General features: G+C 35.0%; 2 protein-coding genes across 2 annotated transcripts in view; both read right to left on the bottom strand.

The window, feature by feature from the left end:
• The window catches only part of LOC309840378 (uncharacterized protein), a gene marked incomplete at both ends in the record, with an annotated part of 49,948 nt that extends 26,045 nt beyond the window's left edge, over positions 1-23,903 (bottom strand). Inside the window, 2 exons of the mRNA XM_082682431.1 lie at positions 11,054-11,104; positions 22,978-23,903. Coding sequence (XP_082538557.1) covers positions 11,054-11,104; positions 22,978-23,903 — 977 coding nt within the window. The remainder of the gene's footprint in view (positions 1-11,053; positions 11,105-22,977) is intronic.
• LOC309872875 (olfactory receptor 5J3-like) lies at positions 9,569-10,507 on the bottom strand (the record flags this gene model as incomplete). Its single annotated transcript, XM_082747840.1, has 1 exon — positions 9,569-10,507. The coding sequence occupies one exon, from the start codon at positions 10,505-10,507 to the stop codon at positions 9,569-9,571; it is 939 nt and encodes a 312-aa protein (XP_082603966.1).
• Positions 23,904-24,150: the final 247 nt, after the last annotated feature.

Raw genomic sequence — 24,150 nt, 5'->3', positions numbered from 1 at the left:
CGTAGGAAACTCTCAGGACCTTAATGGCTCCCTGAAAGCACTTAATTTCCTGAATGTTAGAATGAATAGAAGGAAATGAAGAGCCAAGTAAGTATAGGGGAAAAATCAAAACAAAACAGAACATATAAATTCTGAACAACAGTGCAAAGAATAGGTAGTAATGCCTGCTCGGTACTTTAGCAAGAGAAGCTTCTCAGAAAATCCAGTAGTTGGGCCTGCTTGTCAGAAAATGCATGTGCACACATCCACGTACACACACACACACACACACACACACACACACACGTGAAACTAAAACGCAAACACCAGTGGGCTTGAAGGTAGGAGAAGAGCAGCTGGTTAACAAAAATCTACGCCTTTGTTTTCTTGGATTATGAAGAGGAAATCAAAGAAAATGAAAACTAGTACTTTTTAAAAATTTTTAACCTTTTACATTTTTTATTTTTTAAATGATTTTATTTATTTGACAGAGAGAGATGGCAAGGGAGAGCACAGGAGCAGGGGGAGTGGGAGAGGGAGAAGCAGGCCTCCCACTGAGCAGGACCCTGGGATCATGATCTGAGAGGAAGGCGGACACTTAAGGACTGAGCCACCCAGGCGCCCCTTAGAGGATTATCTTAAATGGAGTGGGGAGGACATTGAAAAGGTGGGGCTAGAAGCCAGGGATGTGTTCTATGTTAAAACGGACAGAAATGGGCTTTCTGCATTAATACAGTTCTGCCTAGCAGCCTGTCCCATGCAGCCGAGTGTAACTGTAGCTCTACCAGTGCTTCTGGCATACGGATCTCATCTCCTTCAAAATGACTTATGTGAATTTCCTCTCTCTTCTCTAAAAACTTTAACCTCCTTTGTTTCTCCAAAGCACACTTTTGATTTTGTTAAATCTCTCCCTCGGATTGCAAACCCTAAATCCCCAAATAAACACACATACTTGATTCTTTATTTTGAAACCTGCTGTTTTGTCTTTCCTTTGTTGACACAGGCACTCAGTATAGGGGAAAAAAAAAAACAAAACACTATATTTAGAAAGTCCCTATCATGTTCTCTATCTTCTGCAGATCTATTAACCCCCTGAGATTATATGCAATACTATTTTCTTATTTTTTTTTCCTTCCTTCCCTTTTCTTTTCTTTTTTTTTTTTTTTTGTAATCTCTACACCGGACATGGAGCTCAAACTCAGGACCCCAAGATCAAGAGTCAAATATTCTACCGCTGAGTCAGCCAGGAGTCCCATACAATGCTGTCTTTAAAACATTTATTTCTGGGAAATGGCCTCATACCAATCATCAGATACTTAAATGGAGACCCAGATAAGATCTAATGGCTTTATTAACAATAGAAATGGACATGTTAAATTTTAAAAATTGATATTTAGCACATAAATAGAGGTACAATTGAATTTGACATACAGAAAAAATTCCCAGCATTATTTGAAATGAATTTAGTATATATTTATTGATTTTCTGTCATGAAATAAGACTTCTTGTGAAAATATAATTCAGAATTATATTAATGAATACAAATTATGCATTAAATAAATTATATTTATTAAATAAATTATTAAATAATTTTATTTAAATTGTAAATATTAAATAAATTATAAATTAATTAATTATAAATTATAAATAAAGAAAATTTATTTAAGTTATTAAATAAATAATTTATAAATAAGTTATTCAACAAAAATATTGAAGTGTTATATTTTTGAAAATAACTTTTTTCAAATAAAAGAGGAATAATTATGATCCAATAAGCAGTGTTCAGTTTAAATGTATAATTTTATGGGTTTTGACAAATATATGCTCCAGACCAATTATTACTATAATCAAAACAGAATGTTTCCATAACCCCCAGAATATCTTGTTCTCTTTCTAAGAAACCCCAATCTCTGACCTTCAACCTCAAAAAACTGCTGATCAGTTGTTTATCTATGTTTGTGAGATTTGTTTTTGCAGTTTCACAAAATTGGGGTAATACAGTTTTTTTGGTCTGAATATTTTTTCAATCAGAATGATATTTTTATTTTTATATATTTTTAAGATTTTATTTATTTATTCATGAGAGAGAGAGAGAGACAGACAAAGACTGAGGCAGAATGCAGGTCTCCATCCCAGAACCCTGGGATTGTGACCTGAGCCAAAGGCAAATGCTTAACCCACTGAGCCACCCAGAATAATGTTTTTAGAAACATTTACATTGTTACATAAATCATTAGTTCTTTCTTTCTTTTTTATTGCTTGATAATGTACGAATTAGTATACTTTGTTTATCTACTCACCTCTTAATGGACACTTGGATTATTTGCAATATTTGGCTACTTTGAATAAAGCTGTTGTAGTGGCATTTGGGTGGCTAAGTCAGTTAAGCATCCTCTTCTTGGTTTTGGCTTTGGTCATGGTTTCAGGGTCTTGAGATGGAGGCCTGCATTGGACTCCTGCTGGATAGTCTCTCCCTCTTATTCTTCTACCCTCCATGCTCTCTCTGTCTCAAATAAATAAAGAAAAAAAAATTTTTTTAAAGCAGTTGTAAATACTAGAGTTGAAGTTTTGAATGGGCATGATTACTCATGTCTCCCGGATAAATACCCAAGAATGGAGTGTTCCAATTCATTAATAGGGAATTGCTATTAATTTAGATCTCCTATTCCTCTCAGCAATTTTTTATACTTTTCATGATTTTACTCTTGTCTTGATTTTTTTTGTTGCTGTTGAATTTATTCCTCTATTATGTCCTATTAAAATGGAAATATTTTATTAGTTTTTAAATCATTTGCTATTAATAGACAGAAACAGTTCACTTTTGTATATTGATTTTGTCTTTTTTTTTTTTAAGATTTTATTTATTTATTTATTTGACAGGGAGAGATCACAAGCAGGCAGAGAGGCAGGCAGAGAGAGAGAGGAGGAAGGTGGCTTCCTGCTGAGCAGAGAGCTGGATGTGGGGCTCGATCCCAGGATCATGACCTGAGCAAAGGCAGAGGCTTTAACCCACTGAGCCACCCAGGAGCCACGGTTTTGTCTTTTAGATGCATGATAATTTCACCTGAAAATAATGAGAATTGTGCTGCTTCTTTTCTATCTGGATGACTTTAGCATTTTGTTTTGTATTATTCATTTTATTTTGTATTATTTTCTTCTGTATTGTTCATTCATTTTATATGTTCCATTATTGGTAGTGTTCATTTATTCCTTATGTATTTTTGTCTCACTTTTGAACTGTTCTATCTTTCACATTTAAGCTCATCTTTTTTTTTTTTAAGTATATACTCTTTTTTAATTAACATATAATGTATTTTTTGTCTTAGGGGTACAGGTCTGTGATTCTTGAAACTTATTTTTATGTATTTTAGTGTATTATATGTTATGTGATAGGAATCTCCAGTAAAATGTTGACTGGAATTATTTTATTTTATTTTATTTTTTTTAATCCAAACACACGCAGTTTTGTCCAGGTTTTGTTTTCAGGTTTTGATTTATTTTGTTTTTCTTTGCTTTTCACTTCTTTCTTTTCTCCCCCTCTTCGGGAACTGCACTATGTATCTCTTGATACACTGAATGGTGGCATACAAATCCCTGGCTGTTTATTTTCCTTCATTCTTTTCATATTTGTTCTTCATTCTTTTCATATTTGTTTTTCATATTTCCTTCATTCTTTTCATATTTGTTCCATTGGTTTAGCTCCAAGATCCCTGATTCTTTCTTCTATCACCTCATATTTGTCATTGGATCTTCTAGTGGAATTTTTCATTACAGTTACCGTATGTTTAACTACAGAATTCTCATTTGTTATTTTTATTAATCCTTTTTAAAAATTGAGATGCTTTATTTGAGCATCTACTATAACACTTTCCTTTAATTTTTTATATATTTTCTTTAGTTATCTGAACATATTATTTATAATAGTACTTTGAACTCTTTCTGCTCAATCAAATATCTGGGTCATTCAGTTTCTACTGACTTCTTTTTTTTTCGAGTCCAGTGTATTACATTTTTCTGCTTCTTTGTAGGTCTTGTAAATTTCTGTTAAGAGCTATACTTTATATATAACACAGCATTGACTCTCTGCATTTCATATGTGCAGGTTTGTTAAGGACCGACAATTATTTTTTGAAGTTGTCGTGAGTAACATCTCCATCATTGCTTTATGAGTGTTGTAGCTGCTTCCTTTCTTCAGCACTTGATATTGTATATATTTTTTAAAAATTTTGTTTTTTTAAGTCATCTCTACACCTAGCACGGGGCTCAAACTCACAACCCTGAGATCAAGAGTCACTTGCTCTACCGACTGAATGACACGTGCCCCTGATACCATATACAGCTTGTATCACCATATCTTATTGTGGTTAATTTTCTTTCCCCAGATTACTAATAAAGCTGAGCAACTTTCCTTTATTTTTCTGGAAGTTGAGAGATTTTTGGTATTTATTGTGTCATGTGCATTACAAGTACTTTGCCCCCTTGTCCCCAATTTTTTTCTGTTATGTTTAGTTTTATTTGTTTGTAAGATTTCATTATATATTTTTATTATACTTTATAAATATGTAGGGAAACTATTTTCACTGACTCTGGTTTACTTTTTCATCCTATAAATATATTTTAAGTAGCGATATAATTCAGTGTTCCTTAATTTCTCCTTAATCGTCAGAACATTTTAGGTCCTATTTAAGAAATATTTTATCTATTAAGTTTTTAAGATGTCTCAATTTGTATTTTTTATTGTTCTAACTTTTGCATTTGCTGTGTTATGGATTGCCTTCTGTTTTAAGTTATGCAATTTGAAATAGGAAATACAATGCACTCTGTTCCTTATTTCATTTCTCTTATTAAAGCCTTAGAAGGTTTAGTCCCATTAATTTACACTGCTTTTGGATTATTGTTTCTATGCATTTATGTTGTATTCATTTTAAACCTCCTAATAAAATATTATTGTACAGTCAAAATTCAATTACAATTTATAATTACCCTCAAATCTCCAATTTACCATTCCCTTTGCTTTCCATATTTCCACTGAAATTCCATTTTTTGTCTTTTCCTCTGAGCACTTGTTCAAGAATTATACATACATGCATGCACATACACACACATTGTAAAACACCTTGAAATTAAGTATACAATTTATTTCAAATTTCTGTATATGTACGTGAGCATAAACACCACACCGATCATAATGATACAGATATTTCCAACACTACAGAATGCTCCCTCATAGCTATATTACCATAACTTAAATTTATCTGTTGTTAAACATTACGCAAATGGAATCCTACACATGGACTTTTCTATCTTTTTTTATTTTAAACATATGAACTTTTTGTTTCTGCTTTCCTTTACAGAGCATAACATTATGACATTCATTTACCCTAGTGTACATCAGTGGTTTTTTTAAAAAGTGCTGTTTAGTCTTCCATTTTGTGAATATATCAAAATTAATTAATTTATTCTCTTAAATGATCAGGTTTTTGTTTCTAGTTTGTAAGTATAAATATTATGAATAAAACTTCTGAAAAAATTATTGTTCATGTATGTTTGTGAATACACACTCATATCTAGGGAATCTTGAAACATGAGTTAGCTATATATTCAATTTACCATCAGACAGTTCTCCAAAATATCTGAACCATTTTCATACTCCTCTTGGAAATGTGTGAACAATGAGATTAAACATTTTTACATATGCTTACTGGTTATTTTGAATGACTTTTATATAAACATTTTTCTGGTTTTTTTTCCATATTCAGTTGTCCTATTTGTCTTTTATTGACTGGCAGTTCTTTTTAATATATTTTGGATGAATCTTTTGCCAGTATACACTCTATGAATATTCTTTCTTATTCTGTGGCTTGCCTTTTTAGTCTTGTAATGATGTATTTCCAGGGACAGAAATCTTTATTTAAAACCAACAAAACCTCACTGAGTATTGTATATAAGTGTTGAATCACTCAGTTCTATACCTGAAACTAATATTACACTGTATGTTAAGCAACTGGAGTGTAAATTAAAATTGGAGAAAGAAAGAATAAATGAGAGATATATTTCCCCATTGTTCTTTTTATTTTACTATTTGTATATGCTTTTTTATTTTTAAAGACTTTTAACAATTTGTCAGAGAGAGAGAGCATAAGCACAGGAGCAGCAGGCAGAGAGAGAAACAGACTCCCTTCCCTGCTGAGGGACTCAATCCCAGGACCCTGGGATCATGACCTGAGCTGAAGGCACATGCTTAGCCAACTCACCCACCCAGAGTGCCCTGTATATCCTTACTGAAAAATGTTTGCCAATTTTGATGTTATGAAAACACAGACTTATGTTTACTGCTAGAGGCTCTTTTTTTTCATCTTTTACACATTTACTTCTATGATCCATCTTAAATCAATCTTCATGTATGATATGAATTAAAATTAAGATTCATAGCTCTTATGTGACCCTGCTATGTTTTCCCACTCTTTCTTACTCTTCTTAAAAATAATTCTCATTCTTTGCATGTGATTAAAGGTACATAGAAGTGAAGATGGCATTACTTTCCACCTGGGAGGGCTTCATTCTTTCTAAAAAGGCATAACAGATGAAAAGCTAAGTTAATTCAAATATTATTTGTGCTGGTTCTGCATGGGGTTGAAGTTGGACCTCATTTTTCTTCTGCCTTCTCCCTGTTTGGGTGTAGCTTTCCCAAGATATTGGTTAAGAGCTGCACTTTTCTCTCTCTCTAGCTTTAAACACTATAGAAAATTAAGCTTTAATTCTTTGGTGGTGTGAACTTAGCTCCCTGTCCTATATAGGAATATCTTGGAGATATTGTGGGTTTGGTTCCAGAACACTGCAATAAAGTGAGTCAAATGAGATTTTTGGTTTCCCAGTACACATAAAAGTTATGTTTATATTATGCTGTGGTCTAGCAAGTGTGCAATAGCATTGCATCTAAAAAAGCCAGTGCGCACACCTTAATTTAAAAACAACACAAGAAAAATTTTAAAAAATTAAAACAAAAGCTTGATAAAAAATAAAAACACTTTATTACTACAAAATGCTAACCATTCTGAGCCTTCAGTGAATTGTCATCCTTGATCCCAGATTACTATAATGAATATGACAATATTGAAAAAGTTTGAAATATTGCAAGAATTACCAAAGTGTGACCCAGAGATACAAAGTGAACAAATGTTGTCAGAGAACTGACATTGATAAACTTATTTGATGCAGGGATGCTATGAACTTTCCATTTGTAAGAAAAACACAGGAGCTGTAATGTTAAATAAAGTGAAGCATAATAAAGGGAGGCATGCTTACACATCAACTGCAGCCAATGTTTAGAGGAGGCTGCCAGCCTTGTGTCTGACACAGCCCTCTACCTCTGATGAGACCTTATCAACCAAGCACCTAGAGACTGAGAAAAAATACCACTCTCTTTCCAATTCCATTTGAATCTGCAAACATCTGAATCTTCAGTGCCACACAAAGAAAACTGTAGCCCTTTTCGCCTGGCTTACAGCAAGATCAGAATCTGGCAAACGTTCTGGGGAGGAAACCTTTATTACATTTTTTGGTAGCTCTTCCTTCCAGCAAGATTTTGTGTTTTCTAAGCACACCAAGAGTGTGGGGGATTTCCATGGACCCCTGTGACCCAAACCAGTGTTTTACACCCTCCACCTTCCATCCCATCCAGTTTCTTGGGGTGGGGCAGGGGAGGAGAGGGAAACAGCTGTGTGTTTAAGCTCCAATATAATCCAGCTCAACTCCTCCGGCCAAATAACTGCAGAGAAGACCACTGTTTTCTCTTCCCCCAAAACAGCTACAGGGCACAGGAGCCCCTGCTTTTGATAGATAGCAATTTTAATGTTTGTTTTGCTTGGGAGAACACCAAACGTTATCTCTGCTTCTCAGAAGTTGTTTATTTATTTATTTATTTATTTATCTATTATTAAGGGAGAGGGGAGCATAGGGAGAGGGAGAGAGAAAATCTTAAGCAGGCTTCATGCTCAGCACAGAGCCCAGCGCAGGACTCCATCTCTAGACCCTGAGATTATGACCCAAGCTGAAAGCAAGAGTCAGATGTTCAACCAACAGAGCCACCCAGGTGCCCCTAGAAGTTCTCATTTATATCTATCTATCTATCTATCTATCTATCATCATCTATCATTATCTATCATCTATCATCTTTCTATCCTCATCTATCATATATCTAATTTATCTATCTAGTTTATTACATGCGCATCCTTCTGTTTATTTGTTTACCTGGTCTTCAAGCCTGATCAGACCCAGAATATGGCTAATTCCCTGAGAAGAAATGTCCCTGTGTGCTGAAACCTGGAAAATTTCTGTCTGGACCTCTCCTGAGTCTGCTGAACCCTTTCCAGAGCCCTCCATGCAAGTCCTCACCTGCATTCTCAAGTGTACCCTGAATCAGGGAGGCTAAGTCAGCCAGCATCTCCAAGTTCACGTCTCTCTGAAATATAAAGCCCTCCAATTCTCTTTTCTTCAAAACCCATTCAATTCATTCAACAGATGTCTTAACTTTTCTTGCTTTTTTTCATTATTTTTGCATAGATGTTCTTTTGATACAGAAGTAAAAGTGCATATTTTCCTAACTTTTTTAAAAAATTTTGAAGCATTTTAAACTTATAGAACAGAATCAAGAATAAGAGATTTGCAAGAATATTTAAATGATGTCTCCTGTGTTCCTTCCCTATAGATACTAACTGCAATTGCTTATTTATTTCACCAGTCTCTTAATCGCTATCTTACTATACGTATATATGTATGTGTGTGTGCATATACTCATTTATATACACATACCTTTCTTTATAACAGTAATGACATACTATTATTTTATATTATCCAGTACACAGTCATACTTTCCAAAAGTTTGAGATGTAACATCAGGTAAAGCCTTTATCTTCACACAATATTTTGAAAACTCATTTACTGTATCCCTCCATTATTTGTTCCTCTAACAGCTTTTGCCCCTTATCTTACATGTCTTAATGTTTGGCTCTCACAGAGTAACTGGTACAAGTAAAGTTACTAAACAGAAGTGTGTTGAAGGAATAAATCATAACTAATGACAGTTATTCTTTTCTATAGCTATTCTAGGATACCACTAAGATATATAATTCAAATACAAAAATGGAGATATATGTCTTTACTTGGATGATAGCATTTTTAGAACAACAACAACAACAAAGATCTAATGCCAGAAAATCATGCCAAAAGGCTATTTCACTGTTCCTCTGAGATAAGAATGCATTTAATAAATCCCTATTGTTGGGGTGTTCTTTTCATTTGAATCAATGTCAGAGTCTTTTAAATCTGTGGTGAGTTCTTTCATAGTATAGCATCAGAATTCGTTAGGGGAAAAAAAGATGTACTAGCTCTTGAAAGAATGAAATTTTTAAGTCACAAAACAACGAATCATAAAATACAGTGATTTTCAGTCTTCCTGTCAATCTCAACACATCTTCAATTTCATGAGTCTACCTTGATTACAGTTTTTGGGCATTTGTGTCTGTGACACAATTTTAAGAAAAGCCTGTCTATTTAATGTTAGGTTAACAAATCCATTGAAAAGATTGGGTCAGGTGGGAGTTCTCTTCCACCATATTGACCTTTTGGCTGCATCTTTCACATCCTTATTTCGTAAGCTATAAATCAGTGGGTTTAGCATGGGGATCACCAGCGTATAAAACACAGCAGAGACCTTCTCCTGTTCCAGGGAATACTGAGAGCTTGGCTGGATGTAACTGAAGGTCACAGACCCATAGAACAATGTCACAGCAGTCAGATGAGAGGCACAAGTGGAGAAGGCTTTGCGCCTCCCCTCAGCGGAGCGGATTCTCTGGATGGCAATGATGATGCATGTATAAGAGACCATAATGATAGTGAAAGTGAACATTGCAATGACCCCAGAGAATATTAAAAGCAGCATTTCATTGTTATGGGCATCAGAACAAGAGAGTTTCAGAAGAGGGGGAATGTCACAGAAATAATGGTTCACAACGTTAGGACCACAGAAGTCTAATTTGAGCAAACCGATTGTGTGTGTGAGTGAGTTAATGAGCCCACCCAGGTAAGATGCAAGGACCATCTGAACACAAACCCTTTGGGTCATTATGACTGTATACAACAAGGGATTAGCTATTGCCACATAGCGGTCATAAGCCATCATAGACAGGAGGATGCCCTCTGTGGTTATGTATACTGCAAAAAAGAAACTCTGTAGAACACAACCAGCAAATGTGCTGGACTTATGGTTTGATAGGAAATTGACCAACATCTTTGGAGCAAAGACAGTAGAATAGCAGATATCACAAAAAGAGAGGTTGCTAAGGAAGAAGTACATTGGTGTATGAAGTTGGGTATTTAACCAGATCAAGATAATCATCCCCCAATTACCTGCCAGAGTGGTGAAATAAATAAGGGTAAAAAGCAAAAAGAGAGGGATCTGCAAATTAGGGTTTTCAGTTAAACCTACCAGAAGGAATTCCTTCACCCCTGTATGGTTCCAACCTGCCATGCATTCAGGTTTATATGGCTTTTCAGTTGCAGAACAAGGTGATATCACTCAGATGAAAAAGATATACGTACAGTTTCCTCCATGATCCAATATCCGTAATAGTATTGGGGTGTTTATGATTACCCTGCAGTTGGTTGAAGAGAAGAAATTAACTTCAGCAGTGGGGTATACATGTACTAGGCAATCTACTTACAGTGACTCAAATTCTTGGAACTAGAAATGTTTTCATGCCCAGCTTCTTAGTTTCCACATCATAAATATTGAGGGAAACTCTTTTAGATCAAGAAAATATTAATTGGTAAAATTGACAGTCAAACCCAAATATGCCTTATACCAAACTTCTATTTCATGCTAGGGCATAGGCAAGTTCTCTGCTTATATCGTGTATATACTGGGGCTTTTTGTGATAGAAATTATTCCTCCATCTTCTGGCCAAACTGTGGCTACTTTTCAACACCCGGTTAACTCACGATGCTGACTTTCATAACATGCAGCCCAACCCCTTTCTTTTCCAAATCTCAAACTTCAGAATTTTTTATGACTCACCTTCTCTCAGATTCTGCACTTGGAATATCAATGACTGTGTTCTCCGTAGAGCTGAACTGAGAGGAAGAGGTAAAACAATCTTTTCTTCATTTAATATTGTTAGGGCCCATCAAAAAATTGATTTGAAAGCACTTCTCTTTTGCATCTTTGGATAACTTCACCTTGCATCTTTGCTTTTTTATCAGCATTAATTCTAATCCCCCCAAAAACCCAATGTCAAGAGGCAGGGTGTGAGAGCAAGATACTGAAACTGTACCAATCAGATAGGTCTTGTTATTATAAAATATTATACACAAATAAATATATAACTGATTAAGCATTATATGGAATATTTTTACATATTTAAATTCATAATTTTATAACCTCATAAGTATATATATGTACTTATAATTTGAAATGACATATACTGAATAGTTCATGGTTAAAATTTGCTTATAAGACAAAAGAAGCAAAAAAATCAGATAACACCCCCCAAAATAAAACTTAAACAATAATTACAAATAAAAATGTAAAAATCCACTATCAACAACAGCCTTATAGCTCAGGTAGTCTAATTTAAAAACAATACACATTGATTTTAAGTCTGTTGTATCCCAGCACACTGGGGTTGTAGTGGGAAGTATCAGCTTGTTGTAGCAAAAACAGTCTTAAGCTCTGAGAATCAAATGTCTGTGTGCATGCCCTGGTTGTACTAGAGACAGGATACAGTGACACATTCAAGAAAAATAGAAACTAATTCTTAAAATACTACCATTGGACTTATAAAATAAAATTATATCTAAAACACTTCCCAAATACTATTATATAGATATGAAAGGAATGGCTTTCCTTGTATAGTTAAAATACATTGTAATTCTCAGATATTCTATTTTAAAAAGAATTTTCCATAAATGTTTAACTAGTCTTATATTACTACATACAAAAATATTAAATACTATAAATACACAAGCATACATGAAAATATTGAATGTAGGTATTATGTAAATATTGCTCTTTTTCCCATAAAATGGGAACCTTTGAAAACTTTGAAAAATAAATAACCCACAAGTAAGGACATTGTTTTCTGGCTATTTGGAAACAATACTGAAATCGTACAGCTAATGAGAGATTCTTTTAGTATAGGGAGATAAGAAATATTAAAAGTTTTAAATAAACCTACATCACCACTTCTCAAACATATTCACAACAAAACGAAGTCCAGAATAAGCAGAATATCTAGTGAGAAGACCAGGTTTTCGTGATTTTTTAAATACTAATTCCTGAGGGTAGAGATGTTTTAATGTTTGGTTGCTTTTCTTTTGGGGACATGAACTGTAGCTTATCTGCGGATGTAAATCTTAGATGTCCACAGGCTGAATCATTAGCATCTTTTCTGGTCTCTGGAGACTGGAGATAATCATTCCCCTGAAGGTCTTCTAGATGCCTTTGCCTACACTTTGATAAAACTTCACTCTTTATTTTTTTTTTTTTTTAAAGATTTTATTTATTTATTTGACAGACAGAGATAACAAGTAGACAGAGAGGCAGGCAGAGAGTGAGAGAGAGGAGGAAGCAGGCTCCCCACGGAGCAGAGAGCCCAATGCGGGGCTCGATCCCAGGACCCTGGGATCATGACCTGAGCCGAAGCCAGAGGCTTTAACCCACTGAGCCACCCAGGCGCCCCCACTCTTTCTTTTATAAATAAATCACTCATACACCTTGGGGTATAGACACAAAACAGAGAATAAATACAATGCAGGAACTAAAGAAATATATGCTACCCAGACAAATCTTCAAATGTTCTAATGATGAAACAGCCAAGATTATATATTTTTTCCTATAAAATGGGGACATTCACACATGTTCTATCATCCTCGTTGGTTCCTTATGAAGTTGATATATATTAATGGAGGATATCATACTCTCCAAACTTTAACAATAATTTGCATTACATATTTATGAGATTTTACACACATACAGAGCTAATTGAACTTTATACTCTCTTTTCGGTTTATTTGTATAAAACAGTATGCTTTTCTTTTCTCTAATAATTCGATAGACATCACAGAACTGTGGATTATGTCTTATAATTCTTTTGTAGTTTCCATTCTACTGAAGAGTAGACACATTAAGACACTGTGAAGATTTTACATATATTTCACATAGCTTTATTAGCTTTTTGCATAATTTATATTTAGCTTTTTTAATTATATAAATAATATATTTATTACTGTATGTTTGGGAGAAGGTGGTCGTTGGTTTTGTGAAGGTGTGTAGTTAATTTTAACATGAAAGCAGAATAAGTCACAATATATACAGATAGATTAAAGCATGAAGTCATGTCAATCCAAATATTGTACAAAAACCAAATAATTATCACAAGTTATATGCAGTTGTGAAGATTCCAATAAATCAACATTAGAGTGTCTTTAGATACAAAATAGAATATATTGCCATGTAATGAGAGAAAAGAATTTTGGAATCCAACAAAACAGTAAGTGAGGAATGGAATTAGCTACATAATGAATTAGAGTTGCAAATTAGAAGCAGGAGGGAAAAAAGCAATATGGTTAAATGTAGCCAAATCAATGGCACGTACTCTAAAACCAACTGTTTCATAACTTGTGAAGTCATTGCTACAATAACTCGAACAAGGGATCAGTGTCAATGGCAAGAAGAAAATCCTATATTTGCTGGCCAAAAATATCTTGGCTGGTATACAACTTAAGTTTTCTGAAATGGAATCTCTGACTTTCTTGAGATGGGTTAGTTCCTTCAAAAATGGGGAAGTATTTTGGATACAAGGAAGGTTAGATTTATTATAAAAATGATAAACTTAAATTCACAAAACCCACAGTTTAAGAAAACTTGTTATATTATATTATCAGACTGATCATGTTTGCTAAACCAACTTCAAATACATAATCAGAAACTGACCTAGAACTGAGTGTTTTGTTGAAAATTAAAGGGAATGTTAGTATTATTTTAGAGGGTATAAAGTAATAAGACAGTTTGGAATTCACCATATTAATATAGCCATGTATTAAAATATAAAGCATTCGTATTCTTGTGTTGATTTAATTTGTTGACCAATATGCTTGAGAAAATAAAGAGAAATCTATAAATTCAATTGAAAACAAAATCAGTTTAATTAAGTAAGATTATATACTATGGCAATTTTAAAGAACCCTTAGAGAAGCGTTTGTTATAATTTGCTAGCTTTATAATTAGACTATCCTGTTTTGCACTCTGAATCAAAATGCAAGAAGAAAAGTTGATTTTTTATGTCTATTACAGCAAAACATTGCTTGTTGAATAAAATAATAGAAAATTGGTAGTGAAAAGACATTTCTGTGTGGAAAAGTGTTTCTTGAAGTTAACAAATAATTCACATTTCACGAAATAGATGGGGAATAATTTTCTCAATATTCCAAAACAAAATAACTGTTCACCTTAATTTCTAGCTTTTAGATAAATGATATTTGAAGTTTGACATACTGATTTATCACTCTATTAATTGCTGATTACACACTGAAAACTTCATTATATTCAGCTTCTCACACATCATTTATGGAATTCTGGTGACATTGGATTAAAAAATGTATCTCTCTATATGCATCTATGAAATCCAGTATTAAGTAAGACAGAAAGACAGGACAAAAGGAAGGAAGGAATGAAAAAAGGAAGGAGGGAAAGAATGGGAAAAGGAAGGAAGGGCGAGGGGAAGGGACAGAGAGAGTGAGAGGAGAGGGTGAGAGAGAATATCCATATGATTCTAAATATAAATTGTAGAATAATAGATACTCTAGGACAGATATTAGGTTTAAAAAAAAACCAGTTTTTTTTACTTAAGAGAGAGACAGAGAGCGAGCAGCAGGAGCAGAGGGAAGGAGCAGAGAGGGTGCACCGGTGAGGGACTCCTCCAGAATCCAGGATCATGACCCGAACTGAAGACAGATGCTTAACCAACTGAGCCACCCAGGCGCCCTAGAACACACATTAGAATTTCCATCATTAGTTTAAAAGCTTTTGTAATTTCACTTTCAAGTACCTTCACTTTCAAGTGAAAGTGATTTCACTTTCAAGATCAAGCATATGAAGAATGATTTTTTTATTCGGGTAAGGATTGGAAATTGAAAAATTTAAGAAGAACCACTAGCATGCCGTTCTTAGAATATACTCAGCATTCTTCAATATCTAGACCTATGTCTGGGAAACACTACATTTAGCTTCCTTCCCATCAAGATCACAGACATTTAACCTTGTTTTATAGATCAGAAACACTACATTTAGCTTCCTTCCCATTCAAGATCACAGACATTTAACCTTGTTTTATAGATCAAGCCAGACTTTACCTCCTTGTACAAGACTTTTGTCAGAGCACCATAGTCAAAATCTTTCTATGTCTTTCTCTAGTAGTGCCTAATAGAATGCTTGGTGTATCAAATTGTACATTAACGATTAGGTGAAAAACTGAATCTATTTTATATTACTGTACTCACCATCTTTACAGTTTTAGGTAGAAATAACAGTTGTAAAAATTATAAAATATGAAGGGATCAATTAAGATTGTGCATGTGTGAATAACTGAAGGTGCCAGATATAAATGAATAATTGAGTTGCATTCCAGAATAATCAATGAAAAATTTGCACCATAAGCAGAATAATCAACCACTGCCTATTCCTCTATAAATGGATGCCAGCATTCAAACTGATCATAGTAGCTGACATAAGTTCTGTGAAAATATATTCACTAGTGAAATGTGAAGTGGTACTTGTTAATATAAAAAGCTAAGACAGATGGGCTATTAGAAATGACAGGTCAGGGTTAACTTATTCAGGAGTGATTCCTTACAGGCTGTCCTCTTGCAGTGTTATATGGAAATCAGCTACAGATCAATGTGAAAACAGTAAAGGAAAGTGCTGAGGTGAGGAAGCAGGGAAGTCACATGTTCAACATCAGCAACTGGACTCCATTCCCCTGATTAAGCCAGGAAAAAAAGATGGTGTTTCCTTAACCATAAAGCCTGAGCTAGTAGATTAGGCTCCTGCCTTATTTATTGTATTTTCACTTATGAGGTTTGGATCAGAGGTTCTTGATCTTCAACAAGTCACGAGGATGCTGATGTTTCCCGACATATAAGTGTTGAGCTGACATCTTTGGGTGGCCATTATTCTGTGTACCTTCCCCGCCCAGATGGTCATTGGAAAATGTTTCTAAGCAAAATTACCCAGTTTTACACTGTAGCCACAGATTTTAGCTTTGTTTATATTGTTTATTTTCATGATGGTGATAACAGCTATGGGCTGCTTGACTCACAGGACATCTTACTTACTGGATGATTTACTCCTATAAGACTAATCTCTTTATGTGGACAAGTGTCCACCCCTGTCAGCCACATGTGAACATGGTCTGTACCCTAGGACTTGTCGCTTAACTATCCTCATGTTTCCATACTTCTTCTATGACCTACAATTTCAACACCACACTTTGGTTTGGATGTTAAGGAGCGGTACTTCTTAGGTTTCTAAGAAATGAAAAAGATCTAACTATAACCTCGGTGGTGGTCTTTTTATCAGATGAAGTAAGTGAGCTGATGAAAACAACTGAAGTCTGCCTGGTATGCTATACCATATAATCAAGAAGACCACCCAGTTTTTGTGGGGGGCAAGTGATTTAGCCTAGAATGCTTGGCCTGCAAAATTTGATACTTCAGAATTATTCTGTTAAGCAGCCAAGGAGGTATATGCATCCTGGTTCATGACTTGTGTTGCATATAGATCAACATCAGCAGCCTTCTGGATTGGGAAAAAACCCAGATGGTTGTCTAAAGTGTACATCACCATCCTTGGACATCTTCTCTTGGAGGAATCTTAGATGGGTTGGTTCCTGGTTTAGTAAAAGACATCAAGTGTCACTACACCGTTTTTTGCTATGTTCACAATCCTAAATCCTAAATACGTGCTCCTGCAGCAATGTCAGGGAACATGTCGACAGCACTTTTTAGTGGAAATGGAAAGGATCACTGACATAGTGTGGTAGAAATCATGGAAGACACCACATTGGAATAGGAAAGAAAGAATTAGGTGAAGGGCCAATTTGTTCAAAACATTCTTTGCTGGCTATGAAAAGTATATAGGGTTGAGAAGTTAAGAAAATCAATTATGATACAATGCTGTGATGGGCCAAAGATGGCTGTAAATTCATGGACACACCTCCCCTTGAATCTGGGGGAACCTTCCTGACTTACTTATTTTTTTTTTCAAAGATTTTATTTATTTGAGAGAGAGAGAGAGAGAGAGAGAGAGAGAGCATGTAAGGGGTGAGGGGCAGAGGGAGAAGCTGGCTCCCTGTTGAGCAGGGAGCCTGATGTGGGACTTGATCCTGGGGCTCCAGGATCATGACCTGAGCTGAAGGCAGTTGCTTAAACAACTGCCCCCCTGACTTACTTCTTAACAGAAGACAAAAAGAGTGATGTTCTGGGACTTCTGAGGCTAGCACATGAGAAGCTAGTAGCATCTGCCTTAGGCTTTTGGAACACTTGCTCTTGGATTATCCTAAGACCATTTATTGAAGAGAATACTTGGAAAGACCAGAACAAGATGTCCTAAGACTGCATGGAAAAGAGATGCCTTGCCAATGTCCAGCTATTCCAATTCCAGCTATTAAGGTGACCCCAAATGAGACATCAGGCATTGGGGAGCAAGGAGACTATCCTTATCTACCTCTTCCCACATGATAGATTCCTGAGCAAAATGAATGGTGGTTGTTTTTAGTCACTAGAGCAATATACAACCAGAACAAATGCTGACAGGGCAATTCAGGTCACATATTCTGACATTATTTCTATAGCTACACCTGAAAGATTTGGACTTCAGCTCTGGCTCACCCTGATGTGTGGTAGTGTCCCTTTGTGGAAATACAAGGACTTCATGTTCTTGCATGTCCTCAATTATAAGGCTTGTTTTTCAGCCTCAAAATCAAGCCTTAGAAACTGGTGCTTCCCCAGCTAGTGAATTTTGAGTTTGTAGGAAAGGGCTAAAACAGGGTTTGGCCATGACATATGGGTATTAGACCCTGTCCTCTGATGGGAAGAAGGAGAGATTGTTGCCTCCCTAAGGATACACGTTAAAAGCCACATGTCCTGCTTCTCAAATAATGATGGCTGATCCAGCCAGATTATCATACATTATCTCAAAATGGGATAAACGCTGATGAGAACAGTATACTTGATGTTGCTTCCATCTGTGAGGAGGGATGACACCAGGAGGTGGTGCCAAGAAAAAAAGAAATTTTCCTTTAGTTTGTTCAAGAACACATAAAACAAAAATTATTTTTATGAAGCATAAAATCTTCTACCTTCTTATAGGAGAAAAATGATAAGTTATGATAAAATCCTGGTTTTTATAAACAATGATGTCTATGTTTATATAGCAATGCAATGGGGCATATACATACTTAATTAGAACAAATAACAATGTATCATTTATAAATTATGGCATGTCTTCACCATGCTTAGCAGCTGACTAAGAAAAAGCATAGATTCTCAATTAATACTCACCCCCAGTCTCTATCAACTTGACATACATCTCATGTATTTCAGAAAAGTATTTTTTATTTATTTCTTAGACAAAAATTACTTACAGTTGTATTTTCTTTTAAGTGGACTCTGAGAAACAAACTGAAGGTTTTAGAAGGGAGAGGGTTGGGGGGATGGGTGAGCCTTGTGGTGGGTATTAAGGTGGGCACGTACTGCCTGGAGCACTTGATGTAATGCATAAAGAATGAATTTTAGAACACTGAAAATAAAATTAAATTAAATTAAAAAATATATCTTTTAAATATGACCAACAATTGTTTTTGGTTTCATGTGACAGGAAAAATGGTATTTTTAAACTCCTGCCATGAAATTCACTCCAATGCTCAATGTAAATAAATATGTAGAATTATCACATAGACTTTATTTCTGACCTGAAAAAAGATCTGCATTAAATATGCAGATATTATTACAGAAGGAACAATATTTTTAGGATTTTAACCTTGTATACTATTTTGCTTTCTTGAAACTGAAATGTAATATAGCTTCTCTGGTAACATCCTCTCTCTCTCAACATAAAAGCAGACAAATAAATCTCGTAAGATGTGATGACCAAAATACACCACTTTATTATAATTTTTCTCAACTATAGATCACTTCTTAATATATATTCATTCAGCTTTAAATTTATGTGCTTACTTTATTAAATTATGTGTTAATTTTCTGTGTTCATGAGTGGATCTTTGAAATAAATCAACATTAGAGAAATAATGCAGAAGAAGATAAAATCTCATCTGAGATATTCTTTGCAAATTATTATTCTGATATATTCAGGCAGTGACCTCACTCCTATGTGTTTCACTTGCTTTATGGACAAAGAAATAGTCTTGACTAAGTGCAGTGGTTCTCACTCAGGGGGTGATTTTGCCTCCAAATAGAAATTTGGCAATGTTTGGATACATTTAGTTGTCCTACATTGGGAGAATGCTAATGACATATAGTGAATAGAAATCCAGGATGATTCTAAACACCTTAAAATGTACAGTATAGGCCTCTCGTCCTCTTCAGTAAAGAAATATAGGCCCAAAATGTCAATAGGAACTCTAGGTTAGATAAACTCTTAACAATTAATAAACTCTTAATAATTAATAAAATCATTAAACTTTTAACAATTTTATAGTTTATGCATAGAGTTTAGTAAAAAAATGGGCAGAAGACATGAATAGACATGAATAGACAGGTTTCCAAAGAAGACATACAAATGGCCAACCGACACATGAAAAGATGCTCAGGGAAATACAAATCAAAACTACAATGAGATACCACCTCACACTTTCAGAATGGCTAAAATCAACAATATAAGAAACAATAGGGGGCGCCTGGGTGGCTCAGTGGGTTAAGCCGCTGCCTTCGGCTCAGGTCATGATCTCAGGGTCCTGGGATCGAGTCCCGCATCGGGCTCTCTGCTTGGCAGGGAGCCTGCTTCCCTCTCTCTCTCTCTCTCTGCCTACTTGTAATCTCTCTCTGTCAAATAAATAAATAAAATCTTTAAAAAAAAAAAAAAAAAAAAAAAAAAAAAAAAAAGAAACAATAGGTGCTGACAAAGATGTAGAGAAAGGAGAACCCTCTTGCACTGTTGTTGAAAGTGCCAAATGGTGCAGCCACTTTGGAAAACAGCATAGAGGTTCCTCAAAAAGTTAAAAATAGAACTACCCTATGACCCAGCATTTGCACTACCAGGTATTTACCCAAAGAATATAAGAGCACCAACTCAAAGATATACATGTACCCCAATATTTATAGCTGCACTGTCAACAATAACAAACTATGGAAACAGCCCAAATATTCATCAACTGATGAATGGATAAAGAAGATGTGATATATATGTAATGGGATATACTCAGCCATAAAAAAGAATGAAATCTTAACTATTTGCAACAATGTGATGGAGCTAGAGTACTATGCTAAGTGAAATATGTCAGTCAGAGAAAGACAAATACCATATGATTTCACTCATATGTGGAATTTATAATATAAAACAAATGAAGAAGAAGAAAAAAGAGAGAGAGAGAGAGAGAGAAGGAGGCAAACCAAGAAAGAGACTCTGAACTATAGGGAACAAATAGAAGGTTACCAGACAGGAGATTGGCAGGGGGAGTAGGTTAAATAGGTGATGGGAATTAAGAAAGGCACTTGCTGTGATGAGCACGGGGTGTCCTATGGAAGTGTTGGATCACTATATTGTACACTTTAAACTAATATTACACTGTATGTTAACTAACTAGAATTTAAACAAAAACTCAAAAAAATAAAATCAATGACAGCAGGAACAACAAAGCCAAATAAATTATAGTTTATTTATGTTAAACTAACTTATTTTAAAAAATGAAAACAGTCTCAGATTTAATAGGCCCTATTAAGGAAATTGATCATTGTTTTTATGCAACCTTATATCCATAACACAATGGACGGATGATGAGAACAAATCAATTCATTCCACAACACTCCCATCAATGAAGGGGAGATGAACCATGAGAGACTATGGACTCTGAAAAACAATCTGAGGGTTCTGAAGGGGTGGTAGGTGGGAGGTTGGGGGAACCAGGTGGTGGGTATTGGAAAGGGCATGGATTGCATGGAGCACTGGGTGTGGTGCAAAAATAATGAATACTGTTACGCTGATAAAATAAAAAAATTTAAAAAAATAAAAAGGAAAAAATTTTAAAAAAGGAAAAAAAAGGAAATCACACTAAAATTAAAAAGAAAACTTTGAACTAGCCCGTAAGTTTCAGAAACTATTAAAAAATAAGAACAAATTAATGGTATTGTACTGTGCACTTGGACAGTCTTCATAGTAGGACAGGTGTTTAACATGCTGAAGGTCACTAATTTAAATATTGAGCTCTACATTTTTGTTTTTTGGGTTTTTTTTTCTTTTCCTTCTTTTTTGTTTTGTTTTGTTTTTCTTTTTTGCTTTCTGGCAACATCACAGAATGTTTGGAATGCTTCACAGATATTTTTGAAGTGCTTAATTTCTTCTGGGAATCAACTTTCCCTGTTTCTTAAAATCAAATAGTAATATACTAGTAGAAAAATAATGAACAATGATATACCATTACATTAAAACTGGCAGTATAAGCTTTACATGTATTCTAGGAGATTGGTACATATTTGATCACCTAATTCTCAAATCATACATATTCTAATAGCTTTATAAATATTAGTTCATTTAATCCTCAAAGCAACCCATGGCAATGGGCAATATCTTATCATTGACTTATTTACATTTATAGGGTTACAACCAGTATAAACTAATCCAGTCATTCATATTTTCAGGGTTACCAGAAAATGCAGAATATTATATATTCACATGTACACAATTTATTCTTTCACCTTTGTCAAGATAAAACAACGGAAATGGAGACTGAAGGAGCAAAATCAACCGCAGAAAATGTCTGATAATTTAAACATCAAAAGTGATCCCAGAGCAAGGAGTGTCTACATTTCAATTGGTTTGCATTGTCAATTTTCCGAATAAAATAATTAGAACAATTGTTCACCTCTTCTTGAAGACAGGGACTCAAAGAGTAACTCAGTAACATATGGCCAAATAATTAGTAATATATACAGCTTATAATCTTGATGGTCTCCACAAACTTTTTTGGTTTTCATATGTACCCACTATGAATGGAACACTAGAGGATCTCTTACACTAATCAATCTAGCCCAAAGACAATCAGAGTCTTATAACTTCACACTGTCCTAATATTAAAAGGACCATTGGTATGTGACTTCTATCTGATTTCCTAAGAGCCAGTGAAACCATTGCTTATTATGAATGACATCAAATGTCCCTGATGAAGAATGTTCTGTGGGTGCAGAATCTAGACTCAGTTTCCCAAAGAAAGCTAAATTCACTCACTCATCTTTATATCACCTATTTATTCCAGCCTTTCATCCTTTAAACACACATGTAATGAGAATGTGCTGTGTATGGGAGTTGGGATAATAAACCAAGAAAAATAGCCCCCGCTGCCAAGGAGCTTCTCATATGGGGCGGTTGACAGACAATTCAACATATATCTTTGATATAACATGATAAAGAACATAATGAGTCACAAAGTATTGCACAAAGTATTTAGTGAACACTAACTAGAAAGCAATTATTTTTATTGATTCTATTTCAAGTATCTTTCACAGAGTAGAATGATTTGGAGAGCCTATTTCTGAATGAGAGGGTGAAAATATTTTAACGTATTGGGGATGAAAGAGTTATCTTTAATTCTGAAAAATGATAACGGATTTCGAAGAGTTGACATACTAGGCATTCATGGCATGATGGCAGTGGAAGGGCAAGCTATATCTTGAATATTCTTAAATAATTTAAATTCTTATTCATTTAAAAGCCAGTTTCTTTCTAATAGCTTTTTGAGGGCATTCTTTACATCCTTGTTTCTGAAGCTGTAGATTATCGGGTTAAACATGGGAAAGACAACAGTATAAAACACGGCAACGACCTTGTCCGTGTCTAAGGAATAGCTGGTCGTGGGACGTAAGTACATAAACAGGAGCGTTCCGTAGAATAGCGTGACTGCTATGAAATGGGAAGTACAGGTGGAGAATGTTTTGCTCCTGCCCCCTGAGGACTTGATGCTCAAAACAGTGATAAGGATACAGGTGTAAGAGATACATATGACCACAAAAGTGCTCGTCTGAATGAAGCCACACAAGGCAAAGAGCAAAAGCTCATTGATATGGGTATCGGCACACGACAAAGCTAGGAGAGGTGGGATATCACAGAAAAAATGATTCACAATATTGGAGCCACAAAATGGCAGCCTGAACGTGAAGCACACGTGTACCATCGCAGTCATGCTTCCACTGCAGTAGGCCAACACGATGGAGCAGACACAGACTCTCCTGGACATAAGTGTAGAATAGAGCAAGGGGTTGCAGATGGCTGCATAACGGTCATATGCCATTGCTGCTAGAATAAGGCACTCGGCATCAGCAAAACAACCAAAGAAAAACATTTGTATGGCACAGCCATAAGGAGAGATGCTTTTCCGGGAGGCTAAGAAATTCACCAACATTTTAGGGGCGATTGCTGAAGAATAGCAGATGTCTAAGAAAGACAGGTTGCTGAGAAAAAAATACATGGGGGTGTGAAGACTTGAGTTGATATTAACTAAGATTATTAAACTCATATTTCCCACCAAAGTTAGTGTATAGACTATGAGAAATACCAAGAATAGTGTAACTCTGAGAGGGAGATAATCTGTGAATCCAACAAGGAGAAATTCAGTTGGCATGGTATAATTCATCTCCAACATCTTGGTTTTCTTGTTTTTCTTGTCCAAAACAGACGCTATCAGAATACGTGAGTTGACTTGAGTGATGTATGAAGCGAGAATATCTTTATTCTCCTTTTTAAGGAAGCCAATAGAAGGATAATATAATCACAGCTATGACATTTTCTGTGATCTATTTGGTTTGTTTACTTTTCTTATCATTTTCTTTAAAGGAGGTAGTTAAACGTCTTCTTTGTTGGTACCAGGGGATGTTATTCTGAGTTGGTGT

This window comes from Mustela nivalis (genome assembly GCF_964662115.1).
Source record: "Mustela nivalis genome assembly, chromosome: 9".
In the NCBI taxonomy this organism is placed as follows: domain Eukaryota; kingdom Metazoa; phylum Chordata; class Mammalia; order Carnivora; family Mustelidae; genus Mustela; species Mustela nivalis.
The sequence above is the reverse complement of the archived record's forward strand: the minus strand, read 5'-3'. Positions and strand labels throughout refer to the sequence as shown.